The sequence below is a fragment of the Coprinopsis cinerea genome, assembly GCF_000182895.1.
Source record: "Coprinopsis cinerea okayama7#130 chromosome 12 map unlocalized cont3.12, whole genome shotgun sequence".
NCBI lineage: Eukaryota > Fungi > Basidiomycota > Agaricomycetes > Agaricales > Psathyrellaceae > Coprinopsis > Coprinopsis cinerea.
In genome coordinates, this window is record NW_003307533.1 from 75,986 (window position 1) to 89,086 (window position 13,101).

At 52.1% G+C, this 13,101-nt stretch overlaps 5 protein-coding genes across 5 annotated transcripts; 4 read left to right on the forward strand and 1 right to left on the reverse strand.

Annotated features, from left to right (window-relative positions):
• Positions 1–472: 472 nt before the first annotated feature.
• On the forward strand, positions 473–4,560 carry CC1G_15371 (hypothetical protein; the record flags this gene model as incomplete). Its single annotated transcript, XM_002910047.1, has 12 exons — positions 473–494; positions 543–1,091; positions 1,143–1,225; positions 1,277–1,510; positions 1,566–1,968; positions 2,017–2,311; positions 2,372–2,633; positions 2,681–2,921; positions 2,995–3,356; positions 3,424–3,835; positions 3,883–4,250; positions 4,300–4,560. 12 exons carry the CDS (start codon positions 473–475, stop codon positions 4,558–4,560), a joined length of 3,492 nt encoding a protein of 1,163 aa, XP_002910093.1.
• A 196-nt stretch (positions 4,561–4,756) lies between these two features.
• On the forward strand, positions 4,757–6,452 carry CC1G_15372 (hypothetical protein; the record flags this gene model as incomplete). The annotated part of the gene is made up of 6 exons (XM_002910048.1): positions 4,757–5,206; positions 5,270–5,527; positions 5,585–5,710; positions 5,775–5,906; positions 5,976–6,202; positions 6,260–6,452. 6 exons carry the CDS (start codon positions 4,757–4,759, stop codon positions 6,450–6,452), a joined length of 1,386 nt encoding a protein of 461 aa, XP_002910094.1.
• Positions 6,453–6,957: 505 nt separating this feature from the next.
• On the forward strand, positions 6,958–7,753 carry CC1G_10491 (hypothetical protein; the record flags this gene model as incomplete). The annotated part of the gene is made up of 2 exons (XM_001834565.1): positions 6,958–7,053; positions 7,115–7,753. The coding sequence occupies 2 exons, from the start codon at positions 6,958–6,960 to the stop codon at positions 7,751–7,753; spliced, it is 735 nt and encodes a 244-aa protein (XP_001834617.1).
• A 425-nt stretch (positions 7,754–8,178) lies between these two features.
• On the reverse strand, positions 8,179–8,551 carry CC1G_15373 (hypothetical protein; the record flags this gene model as incomplete). Its single annotated transcript, XM_002910049.1, has 2 exons — positions 8,179–8,387; positions 8,500–8,551. The coding sequence occupies 2 exons, from the start codon at positions 8,549–8,551 to the stop codon at positions 8,179–8,181; spliced, it is 261 nt and encodes an 86-aa protein (XP_002910095.1).
• Positions 8,552–8,806: 255 nt separating this feature from the next.
• CC1G_10492 (hypothetical protein) lies at positions 8,807–11,987 on the forward strand (the record flags this gene model as incomplete). The annotated part of the gene is made up of 2 exons (XM_001834566.2): positions 8,807–10,793; positions 10,852–11,987. The coding sequence occupies 2 exons, from the start codon at positions 8,807–8,809 to the stop codon at positions 11,985–11,987; spliced, it is 3,123 nt and encodes a 1,040-aa protein (XP_001834618.2).
• Between the last annotated feature and the right edge of the window lie 1,114 nt (positions 11,988–13,101).

Genomic DNA, 13,101 nt, shown 5'->3' on the forward strand with positions numbered 1-13,101 from the left:
ACTAAGATTTTCGCGCAAAATGCCCAATTTTATCAGGAACTAAGGTAACATTCAGGCCAAAATTTCCGAATTTTATCAGGAACGCCAACTAACCTCCCCATATATTCTCCGGGGTCCTGTTTACACAGCCAGAGTGGTCAGCGTGCTCTGAGCACGCTGGGAAAAATCCATGCTCGGAGCATGCTCGGGACGATGCGCTGAGCATCAAATATTGATGCTCCGCCTACGGTGGAGGGCCCATGAACGTGGATGAACGTGGCGTGTGCTCTGCCAGTGAACATCACTGATCGTGCTCAGAGCACACCACGACTGTGCTCCGCTCATCGTCGGCTGTCCATGCTCGGCCCATAGAACCCTTTTCCCACCATTCCCACCATCCCTTCCCTTGCCATTCGACGTTCTTCCCTCTTCTCTTTGCACGTTTCTGGTCATTTGTTGTACAAAAGTGTGTGTATGTGAATTAGAATCGAAGATGGTTCCTACCAACGCCGAACGTGAGCGCTGTTTCGATTTTCTGGGTGGACTTGCTGAGACGTTTTCAGATTTCACTTGGCAATTGCAATCCAATACATGGCAATGCAACGTTTGCTTTGGAAACCCAATATTTCAGGAGAAGCATGTCACCCGCCATGAACAATCTAGGGGGCATACAACTGCAGTTACCCGATACATCGACGAGATGAACAGGTCGAACTCCCAAGCAATTCTGAATACTCCTCAAGGGGTCATTGAACACCCGCCTCCACCTCCGACACCAGACTTTTCGTCTGATTTCGCCCTCGACAGCCTCATTCTGCAAGCACGGACCGGCATCCTTAACCCAACAGTACCTTCTCCATCTCATCGGGCGTCAGTGATCCCTCGCACTCATACCCCTGCACCACCTACACCACCTGCACCAACGGTCGACATCGCGATAACTGAACATCATTCCTCCCGTGAAACCTTACAAGACTCACGAAGGGTCGTCATCGAAGCAGTTCAGAACGCCATCGACAAGTTCGTGAACAACTCTGATGAGTCAGATGACGAGGTTTATGGGGACATCGAAGAGGAGCCTGTTGTTGGAATTCAGATAGATCAGGAAACCAGTACGTGAGCCGTTTTTACGTGATGTAGGACTGTGCTGACCGCGATCCTAGCCCCTGCTCTCCCAACCACCTCTAGCCGCAGCAATCGAAAGGGGCCTCAACGCGGACCATGGTCACCCTGGCCCGATCGCATTGTTAGGATATCTGTAAATATTGTCTTTCACCCTCGCTGATGATAGAAACAGAGTTGCACCATTGACGTCGCGTCTCGAATACCTCGTTCTGTCATGTCCGATTTGGATAAGGATGTATCTTTATGGCTGTTATCCGAAAATGGTGTTCCCAATGTACCGTCTCTTTGGGAACTGAAGCAGATCAGTGCAAACGTGGAATCGTATTGCGGAATGAACATGAAGCGACATACTGGATCAATGGGGCATACCTATTATGTCCTTCAACCATCCTCTCACGTTGAAATGGTAGCGTTTTCTCCACTTAAAGGTTGCGTAGATGTACTGAAGCTCATCTGGACAGGATTTCGCTAATCCAACAGTTCGCGCCCAGATGGAGTTTTACCCGGAGAAGCTGGACGGTCAGCCGATGTCTCGAGCATCCCAAGCTCAGCGGTGGCTGGAGGAGATGGACGGCGACTACTTGACGCCAATGTACAGAAAGGGAGGTAGGGATTTCTACGTCTTCGAACCGACCCTTCTTGACAATGGTAGTGTCGTAATGCCCACCCGCTTTTTTCGAATGGGGTCATCGAACACTATGTGGTTTGATGCATGGCCAGTTACACCTCTGTCTGGGCAGAACGGGTGGTTGGTTGACGAAGAACACTCATACTCTCTCCATGTCCAAGAGCTGTCCCTCTCGGGAGACGATCTCTGGTCTGGCGCGTTGCTCGGTGTTCATTTACCTCCTATCCGAAACCTGTGTAAGTAGGCTTACTGCTTCGCATAGAGCAAGCTAACACCTACCTCAGTGATGAAAAGTTATGAAGACGCTCGCGAGCCCTTCAAGCCATGGGATAGGCCATTTCTGAATCCGTGGAGACTCAAAGCGGGAGGTAGACGAGTTTTTAGCTATCCCATGTGGTTATACTGTGACGACACTTCGGGCAATCGATCGAAGAAGTGGAACGAGCATAATAGCTTCCTAATGGTCTCAGCCTGTCTACCTCGTGAAGCGGCGCATCGCGAGGTGAACGTCCACTTTTTGTGCACCTCCAACGCTGCTCCGCCCTTGGAAATGATGGAAGGAATCGTCGAGGACATCGAGTGCGTAGTGTATCATCATCGATTCTGCTCAAAGGCTAGTGAACTGATCCTTGCATTAAGATCCTCTCAGAAGGACGGGATCTGGGTCTATGACAGTGTGCTTCACGAAATGGTTCTAGTCGTCGTATGGGTATTAGCCCTTCTTGGTGATAACCCGATGCAAAGTGAATTTGCTTGCCATGCGGGGCTCCGATCGAAGTTCTTCTGTCGGGTGTGTTGGGTCAAGGGCAAGGATACCGACGACATGGAGGAGCTCATCGTAGGTGGTGGAAGGTCTGAGACGGAGGACGGCTTGATTGAACGAGTTTTACGGTTTATGAAGGTGAGATTTGTGCTTAATCCGATATCCCAAGGCTTATACTTCAGTAGGTTGGAAGAAAGCGCACGAGAGAGCAGTCACTAGAGACGACGCAGGAAATGCTCGACAACGTTGTGTTACTCGAAACGCAGAAGAAGAATAACGATCTCCGTGTCAAAACCGGAGTCAAGGATACCTTCCTCAACTTTTTCCTCGACAAGATCGAGCAGCGCCGGAAGAACATTACCGATGTTGAAGAGCGGGAGAATGTCACGGCCCGTGTCCTCAATACCATGCCCCGCAATGTCTTCAGTCCCGTCTGGAGATTAAAAGGCTTGTCATCCATAACTTCCTGTACTAGAGCGTGAACTGACTCGCCGGATAGATCTCAACCCACACCAAGATACACCAGTCGAGATTCTTCATGTCGTCCTGCTTGGATATGTGAAGTACTTCTGGCGGGATGCGATTGACCGGCTGTCAGATCCTCAAAAGGTCACCCTTAAGCACCGACTCAGCTCGTTAGATCTGTCTGGCCTCGATCCGGCGGCATCCTCGTTGCGAGGGCAAACCTTAGTTCAATATGCTGGGTCTCTTGTTGGACGCGACTTCCAGTTAATTCAGCAGGTGGCCATCTTCGCCCTTTACGATCTGTTGGATGAACGAATCCTGAGCACCTGGGCTGCCCTCTCAGCCCTAATTCCATATCTATGGCAGCCGCAGATCGATGATCTTGAAGCCTATCTGGTAAGTGCATGCCTGGCTCTGGTAGTCCTCAATTTCTGATTGGTATTTTGCGACTTCTTCGAACTAGATTGACCTGCAAGATGCTATCGACCATTTCCTAGAATGCACCGCGCACTGGACTCCTCGATGGTTTAACAAGCCGAAATTTCATTTATTGCTCCATCTTCCGGCACACATACGACGATTTGGTCCTGCTATTCTTTTTGCAACCGAAGTCTTTGAATCTTTCAATGCGGTGATTAGGGCCTGGTCTATCCACTCCAATCGCCTTGCACCATCTCGCGACATTGCCATGCATGCTGCGCACCTTGCTCGAATACGTCATTTTCTATCAGGAGGCTACTTTCGGGTCAAGGGTTCGGAAGAGCCTGACACTTTCGAGTGGTTGACCGCCGGCGCAGAAGTACTGCGGCTTGGACAAGAGCCTTCGGTGGTAACACGTCGGATTGGTTTGTTTAGAGAACCTCCCAGAGCGCCTGGTAAGTCTGATTGAATTGCTAGTCCACCTAACTCATATTCACTATAGGCATAACCAGGAGATCGAAGAACACTGGCGCGGTACACTGGGACAAGACCCAGTCCGCCCAGCATGCTCCAGTACCCGATGTACCTCATGATCTCACACAGCAGTTGTTCAGATTTGGGAAGGAGGCTTGCATTCAGAACCTTGACATCGTTCAAGTTGGGAGCTTCGTCATTCTATGCTCTGGGAATCCGTTGGAGGCATCGATCGGGGAGATCATCGAGATTCTGACCCCCGCCTTAGGTTCGCTTTTCTCGGATAGTGACGGTCCTTCGTATGTTCTTGTGAAGGAGTACGAGCCAGGTCCTCTGGTGCCGCCTTACTCCATGCCAAAGCTAATACTCAAAGGTTACGCCTTTGTACCATTGCAGGTGAGTGGTTCGTACTAATGCTCACACTGTATCTTTAACAATTCGCCAGGAATTGGCTTGCGCTGTCAATGTACAGCATAATTGTGCACAGAACCGTTGTGACTTATCCAAGTCCCGCATCGTCCGCATGGAACGAGAAGATACGACCCAAACAGAGCCAGAAACAAGGCACCGTAATGTGGACGACCGAGTGCTGAACATCTCGAAGATTCGAGACGCCCGATTTCTTCGCAAGTTCCTGCCAAAGCCAGTTCGAAGGGATAGAGAGCAGCTGGTACGGGACTCAGTACGCCGTGAACTCGATCTGTGATTATATTCGACCTGTAATTCAATCACTTTCGACGGTGGATTTGGGATGGAAATCGCTAAGTCCTTCGTCACGTGATGGCACACAGTCGCTCGCTTGAGTCTCGCTTGAGCCAGCAAGTCACTTTTGCTTGTTCCCTGAGAGCCACAGCTTCAAGAGCTCATTCCTCTCCCTCTTAAACCTCTTCGTGCTTTCCGTCATGAATGTCCAATCCCTCACCCATCCGACTGAACGACCTCCCAATCGCTATGATTCTCTCGGACTTCATGGACATCCGCATGCGCCCTTTCGACCCAACGGCGGGAACAGAAGCACTGCCAACGGTCCTGGAGCATCTGTCGTTCACGGAAATGTGCACATTCGCTCGGTCTCCTATGGAGGTGTCCGTTCAGACTACGAGAATCACCCTCCCCTCACCAATATACACAGCGGAAGTAGTGGCCAGAAGCGCCAGCGCACCAACAGTTGGGACGATGAACTGTCACCACCATCCTCTCCTGACGGACTCCCTGCTCAGCACCGTCGTAGTGCTTCGCTCACCACCAGCTCTGAGCCACTCAATCCCATCCCTGCATCTGCTGTGGCAGGCTTAGCTGACCAGTTCCAACTTGATCATGCGAAACGGACGCTACTGTTCTCGTTTCATAAAGTGCGTTTTATACTCAGTCTTCTGATAGCTTTTTTAACTCATACATCTGTGCTACGTGTCTAGGTGTGCGAGGGCCTCGCTTTTGCTGATGCCATGACTCGTGTCCTCACATTCAGTTTGGAACTCCAGAATGCGCAACGCATTGCAACACTTGAAGCCAAGGTTGCGGCGTCCGCCGCTCAGCTCGAAGGCATGGCGAATGCAGCTAAGAAGGGAAATGTTATCACTCAGGCTATGACTGACTACATGTGCAAGCTCGCACGAGCTGCATGCGTTGAGCCAGATCGAACTGTATTCAAAGACATGTACATTGACGTTTTAGTAAGTCCTATCCCTAATAACCCTCGTTGTAAGTTGCATCTGACCGACTGTTTGTAGGAACAGTTCAAGAAGGATGCACTTCACGAGGGATGGCTCACGGACGCAAGCTTTGGACCAAAAAGCAAGGTAACATCAGTCATCAAGAACCAGTCTAATGGTGCTCGAGAATTACTTCGCCGTTCTGTGAGTTTCTTCTCTTGATTTTCTATTCCACTCGTAGCTTAACGCCTATTCCTCGGGCCTCCAGTTAGGAGCTTCTATCTTAGAGAATGGCCCGTCAAGGATGAACCTCCAAGCCTTCTGCTCCGTTATAGCAGTCAAGTTTGGAGTCAAGAAAGAAGATATCAACGATAAGTATGTTGGCCGCATTGCATTGATGGTACGTACCTGACTCATTCCTGGTTTCAACTTTTGCGACTGCTGAGACGAAACTGGCATCACCGTACAGCGTGCTTATACCATGGAAAGGGCCAAGAAGGGTGACGTCCAGAACGTCAATGACGGTGCAGGGCCCGGTAACAGCGACGAGCAGCAACCATCCACCTCCGCGACGAGCTCGAAGCCAGTTTCTCAAGCTGGCAAGACCAGTCCCGACGAACGCTTCTGGGTCGGATTTGAGAATTACCTTGCGAAGAAGGCGTCTGAAGTCAGGCAAAAGGGTCAGCGTTGGGCCGAGTGAGTTTACTCTGGTTATGCTTGCGGGAATGGACGGATAGCTCACCTGGCTGAAAGCTATCTCAAGCAGGTTGGCCGCGACGACGAGAGAATGTTCAATCCTCCCGGGATTGAGCAAATGACACCTGACCAGCCTACCATCGCCGCATCAGAGCCACCACAGTCTGAACATCACGTCTCTCAGATGGTGGATTCTCTAATGCAGAATAATGCTGCTACGCGCTCCCAGTATTCCGCGGCCGGATTCTGAATTTGGGGGTAGTATGCGATAGAGCTCTGGATCTCTCGAGCGCCTTCGATTCTCATTCATATAATTTCACGATGTCTATACTATCTACATTATCATGGTGCAGCATTACGCTTAATGTTATTCCTTTGTTGCTACAACTGCAGCTTCGATGTGTGGTCACGAAAAGGGGTGTTTCAAAAGCCAGATGGAGGAGCAATTCCAGCCCAGAGCTCACTCCGAATTAGAAAGCGGAGTCTTTACCCGACTATGCTCTGAGCAAGAATCGCGAGTTATTGCCTGATCATGGGCCCTCCGCTGTGGGCTGCGCACACGCGTTGATGATCAGAGCACGGACGCGACTATGCTCGGATCATAGTTCTGTTTTGTGCTCTGAGCACGCTGACCTCTCTGGCTGTGTATAGGCGGTTTCTATCGGACTTTGAATCTGGATTGACGTCACACTGGCAGGCCCGCACCCCTTTCGACTTTACTCGAATTTACGTAAAGCCCAGGAGCACCCTGAACCATGTCGGCTATAATACCTTCATCTCGACGTGAAGAATTCCTCAAACGCTACGGGCATCTTCCCAAAGAGTTCAAGCCACTCCGCTTCGAGGACCCGGTTCGTATCTGCTTCTCAGTTGCACTGTTCTCACCTCACGCGCCTTCCTCGTCAAGTTCAGAATCAAACCCATCCAGAATGGTTGCGGGACCTGGCCGGCGTCATGCCCACCCGCCGCATCCCGCGCGGCCTCAAAATGCGGCGCGGCTACGCCTTACAGCCGCCGCGCTTCGACTTTGGTTGGGCGCTGGACGACAACACGATGTACGCCATCGCGAACCGGTGCGGGTTCCCCGCCTTCCACAACGAGTGGACTGGCCAAGACAAGCACGGCAACCCAGGCAAACCCCTCCTCGACTGCGCGCTAGCTTCAGAACGGCTGCACACCGTCCTCACCCAGCGATTTCCGGAGCTCATGCGCGAGTTTGACCATGTCGGGTTAGGGAGGGAGGCAAAGTTTGGACCGATTCGGATTGAGACTGTGCATGGTGGGAAGCCTGGGTTGCAAGTGAGGTCGGTCTCGTGCATCGTTTTGACGGATAGTCGGAAGAGTGGGAACCGCCGACCCAAACAGGAGCATACCGATACGCTTCGTGAGTTCTTTGGGATTGGAAAGTCGGAGGAGGGGGAGGAAGGCAAGTTTGAGCCATATGGTGGACCGGAACCGCTGTGGTGGCTGGATGCGCAGTATCCAATTTGGACGTCCTATGATTCGAGGCTTTATGAGATTGAGAATCGGTGGTTGAAGGAACGGTATTGAATCATCGTGTGCCAACGGGTGTGGCTGTTTGTATTTACTTAGTGAACAATGAGCATCGACTTGAAGTTGGAGGAACGCTGAGGCGGGCGAGAGCACTCGGCAAGTTGGGCGATGTTCGCAATGGATTTGGCCTTGTTAGGTTCAGGCGGTGTCAGCCGTCGCCAGTCATACCAGGAATGAGTTGGCTTGGCTTGGCCCTATTAGGCATGGAGAGCGTAGCGTTTAGATCCAAATCGAAAGCCTGCCAGTGATTCCGAATTCGCCTTGTCCCTTGGTTTTGCTTGTTGCTTTCCTCATGACGTGTTCCAACTTCCTCGTCTCTGTGATCATTTACTTACAGTAGCCCGCCTCTTCTGCCCTTGGTCGACCCCCAACACCTTCACAATTTGACTTGCTGGTTTGAGATACTTAGAGAGGATGATGGATCATTCACCAAGGAATCGGGCGACGTGACAGCACCTCTGTTTTGGTTGACAGGACTTCTCAAGCTCCCCAGCTTCTTCTTCTTCTTTATTGGATGGACGAATCGATGAATCGATGACGTCTCTCTCTAGCTCCTCAGGCCTCTGGATTGGGCGGGCATCTTCAGGATCGAGGAGACGTCCGTATTTGTTTTCGTACATGCGCGGTTCTACTGGAATGAGGGAGGTATATAAAGCGCAGCCAGGTCGTTCTCAATTTCCTTTCTTTCTTTCTGCCCTTCCTTTCGCCGCTCGTTACTGAGGAGGGTCGAACCACCGACACACGGTCTGACGACTCCTCCCCGCCTTTCAGTTGTGACCACCGACTCGCTCCCATCGTCTCGACGCTTCTGCGTTGTCGTTCTGCTAGCTCGGAAGCGTTCTAGGTTTTGGTATGTTCCTTTCATCTCATTGTGGACCCTTGCGATGCTCATATAGACGCGTAGAACAGGAGTTTGGGCGCATATACCCCAGTTAGAAGCTCGTATCGATGGAATTAGGCCATGCTACGACGAATAAACCCAGTCAGAAGCTCGCCTTGACGCATATAACCCTACGAAACTCGCCTCGACGCATATACCCAGGTCGAACGATGGCATCCGACGCTCAACCCTCTACCTCATCGTCTTCCACTCGTGCCGCAGCCTCACCCTCCTCAGTCCAGCCAGTCACCGCAATGGCCCCTTCGACCTCATCCTCAAGCTCACCCTTGAACACAACCTCGACCTCCACTTCGACCTCCAATGCAACCTCACCCCCATCCTACCACCCCCTCCACCCCCTGCACATCGCCGAACTGCAGAAGATCTGGGAGAAGGACACGCGTATCCCGTCGGCAGCGTCGAGGAAGGCATGGGCGGAAGCTAGGAACGTTAATCCTCATAGTGTTTATAACTGGTTTTGGAGGAGGAGGAAGAGGGTGAAAGTGGGGAGGGTCAACTCAGGGGAGAATGTGGGTGGGGAGAGGACGCCGAGTACGGCTGATAACGTTATGACGACCGGGAAGGCGAAGGGTAAAGCCACGACCGGGAAAACCAAACCCAAAACCATCGAGCCGACGTACGACTTGCCTGTCGGTATTCCGCCTGTCATCCCCGTCGAGGACAAGGCTGTCGTGAAAGAAGAGTTGCACGATGATGAAGACGCTGTCCCAGGCAAGCTTCTTGACGAACGCGCTGTGCGAGGCGGGGTGTGTGCTCCCGATACTGATACTGACAGTTCCAATCCTGCCTCGACGACCACTTCGACTTCGACCTCGACGTCCATCGACCTACCGACAAAAGCCCTGCCATCCTCCTCGACATCAACAATCCCATTTCCTCCGACCTCCTCTTCGCCACCAACCTACATCCCCCTTCACCCCTTCCACCTCTCCGAACTGCACACCGCATGGTCCCAGAACCCAGGCAAGATACCCACACCAGCGAGCCTGAAAGCGTGGGCGGAAGCGCGGGGTGTGAATCCGGTTAATGTGCATAATTGGTGGTATCGGCGGAGGAAGGGTGGGGTGGGCTTGGCTAGTCGAGGGAATGAAAGGCGGGGTGGGAGTGTAGGCGTAGTGGGGGGAGCGATGGGTGAGAGGAAAGACAGGAAGGGCGAGAGGATGGGCGGGAAGGGTAGAGGATGGCGGAAGGACACGACGGAGAAGATACTCATTATACCACCCGAGGAGATGTACGATATGCCTGTGGGCGTGCCGCCTGTCCTCCCCCCTCCTTCCTCCACATCCACTTCTACATCGAAGGACGTCGTGAAGGTTGAAGAAGGCGTAGGCCTGGTCGTTGACGTCGAAATAGTTGAGGAAGGCAAGGATGGAGGTGTCGTTAAAGATGGAGGTGTCGTTGGCGACGGGAACGGGGCGGAGGGTGGGGAGAATGTGAAGGCCGTGAACGCGAATCGAGCAGCGGGAAGGAAGAGGAAGAGGAGAGGAAGCGACGACCAACCGAGTTCGCCGTTCAAGGAGCTGTATCGGCTTATGCAGGAGCGTGGTGGGGATGCGAGGGAGGAGGGGTCTTCTGTGCCTGATTCGAATACATCGACGTTTACCTCGTCTGAATCCTCGACGGCGTCGGCTTTCGCCCCCACCCCGTCCTTGACAGCGTCGGCTTTCGTCTCATCCTCGACGTCCTCGGGTTGGAGTTCTACAGCGCCCACTCTCCTCCCAACACCCTCTTCGTCCTCAGCTATGTCGTTCGAGATGGAGCTGGATACGGACTTACTTCCGCCTTCCAGTCCTCCCTCGGAGTCGTCGACCCTACGGCCATCGTATTCCCTCGCCCAAGTCTCTCCCCTCGCTTGCCCAGATACTGTGGCTCGTCCACAGACACCGCGTCGTCGACTGGACGTTTCGCGCAAGAGCGGCGGAGTTGGACGCACGTCGTCACTTCTTTCTTCGGCGATTGGGATTCATTTGAATTCGAAGAGGGTGGGATTTGATGAGGAGGAGGATATGGATGTGGACGTCGCTGTGGACGATGCGGATGTGGATGTAGATGTGGAGGGTGGACATGATGATGAGGAGGGTGGGCAAGAGGATTCGGGCGGGATGGACGTTGATGGCGGGGTGGACGATTCATCGGGTAAGCGACTAGGTTCCCTATCCTCTCTTTATTGCTTAAATGTTTGTCTACTTCGTAGATAGCGGACGTTCGGGGTTCTCGAGAGTTAGATTCTCGTCTCTTCCTCCATCGTCTCCTCTCCCACCGTCCTCGCCTCGCACTCCGTCGTCTTCTCTACCATCATCGTCTCCTCTGCGTCCATCGTCTCCCATACCAGCTCTCGACCTTGACCTCCGTAACTTCTCCGACCTCAGTACAGTCTCGGGAAGTGGGTGCGACACTTTCAGCGGCGGTGGACACGACGCCAGTTTCGGCAGGGGTGGACTTGGACTTGGGCTGCATTTTCCTACGAGTTCGACTGACATGGAGGATGTCGATGATGAAGCTAAGGCGGGTTCGACGGGGTTCTCGGGTTCGACTGTGGGTTTGGGCTTGGGTTCTGCTGAATCTGGTTCTGCGTCAACTGCGACTACAGTCTTGGACAGTTCTGGTTCTACGTTCCCTACGACAACGACGACGTCAATTCTGGGTTCCGGTTCTGGTTCTACGTCTCTATGCGCTGGCTTGGACGGGATGCACGACTCAGACGGTATCGACTTGGATTCTGGACGTTCTGGAGGATATGGAGGGAGTAGTGGCACTAGTCTCGGACTCATCTTCGACTCTCCCGCCGACCACTTGAAGGACCGACATCAAAGCCGAACTCATCCAGGCCTAAATCACCGAAGCCTCAATCATCCAAGCCTAAGTCATCGAAGCCTCAATCATGGAAGCCTAAATCATCGAGCCTTGAATTGGAATCATAGTCTTCAGTTTCCCCTCGCTGTTTCCTCTCGGTTCACACTGGTGCATACGTCCTTTAGGGAGTATGTGAAACTCAACTATGCACCGATCGACGATTCGGTCTTCACTTTGTCGTCGAGGTCGAGAGTTGATTCAGGCTTTGCTTCGTCGTCGGGAGTTGGTTCAGCCATCACTTCGTCTTCGAGGGTTGATTTCCCGGCCATCACTTCGTCTTCGGGGGTTGATTTCCCGGCCGTCACGTCGTCGTCGAGGTCGGGAGTTGGATCTGGGTGCTACTACGAGTTCCCAATGAAGTTGGTCTGGGACCGGCCTTTTGATGGTGGTATTTCGGGTGTGGCTTGGGTTGAGGAGCACGGTGGTTCGGGTATGGCTCGCGTGGAGGACTACGATGATTCGGGAAGGCTGTTCTAGTACGATGATTCGGGAAGGCTGTTCTAGGACGGTTCGGGAAGGTTTGTTCTATGGTTCGGGAAGGTTTGTTCTAGGACGGTTCGGGAAGGTTTGTTCTAGGACGGTTCGGGAAGGTTTGTTCTAGTACGATGATTCGGGAAGGCTGTTCTAGTCGACTGTCGATGTGGTCGTCCATACTCGTAGGCTCTAGGGTACTGGATCGACTCGGTGCTATCATTCGTTGGGCTTTTCTTCATTCGTTAGGTTTTTCTTTGTTGGTTCCTTTGTTGGCTCTCGTTGATTCGTTAGTTCTCGTCGATTCGTTGTTTCATTTTGTTCGGTAGTTCTGGTTGATTCGTTGTTTCATTTTGTTCGGTGGTTCTGGTTGATTCGTTCGCTCTGGTTGGTTCCGGCTGATTCGTTGTCTCTCATTGATTCACTGGTTCTTGCCCGGGTATGGACTTAGTCTTCTTGTTGCTTCGCTTTCTCGTGCTCCCGCGTGGATTTCGCGACTCTTTTATCCTGTCCTGTACATAGATCTTGCTGCTTACGTAGAATGCTGTTTTGGACACTTTTTGAAGGTTTTCTCTTCGATGGACTCGGTTTTCGACGGGCTTTTGTTTTCGTTGGACGTTTGCTTTTTGTGGGCTCTGCTTGCGAAGGGCTTTTGCTTTCGATGATGGATTCTGCTTTCGATGGACTTTGAAGGGACTGTGTAACTCTATGCCATGTAATACTATTCCGCTTTTGTTGGACTACCCAGGCCTGGAATCCATTTCGAGTTGTTACGGCAGTTCGCCTCTTCCCTCTGAACAAATGAGCGAAGTACTCACTGAAATCCGTAGCTTCCCTCTGGAACCATCTCTGGCCACCGCCTCCGAGACTTGAAAGGGTCTGTCGGCAGGTGTAGAGCTTTCTCTACCCTGTCTAGTTTCCGTTCTGACTGCTGCTTCTGTCTCATGGTTCTTTTCTATATGCGACTTCGTTCGCGCTCCTCCTTTTCCCCTCAGTCTCTGCTTTACAGATTCTGAGCTATGTTTCTTTGTTTCTTTTCTGTCTCTATAGCTACTTATACGTACCAATAGCTTTCTTCTTCCCTAGGTAAATCCTCGATATCAGTCTCTGCTTTTACAGA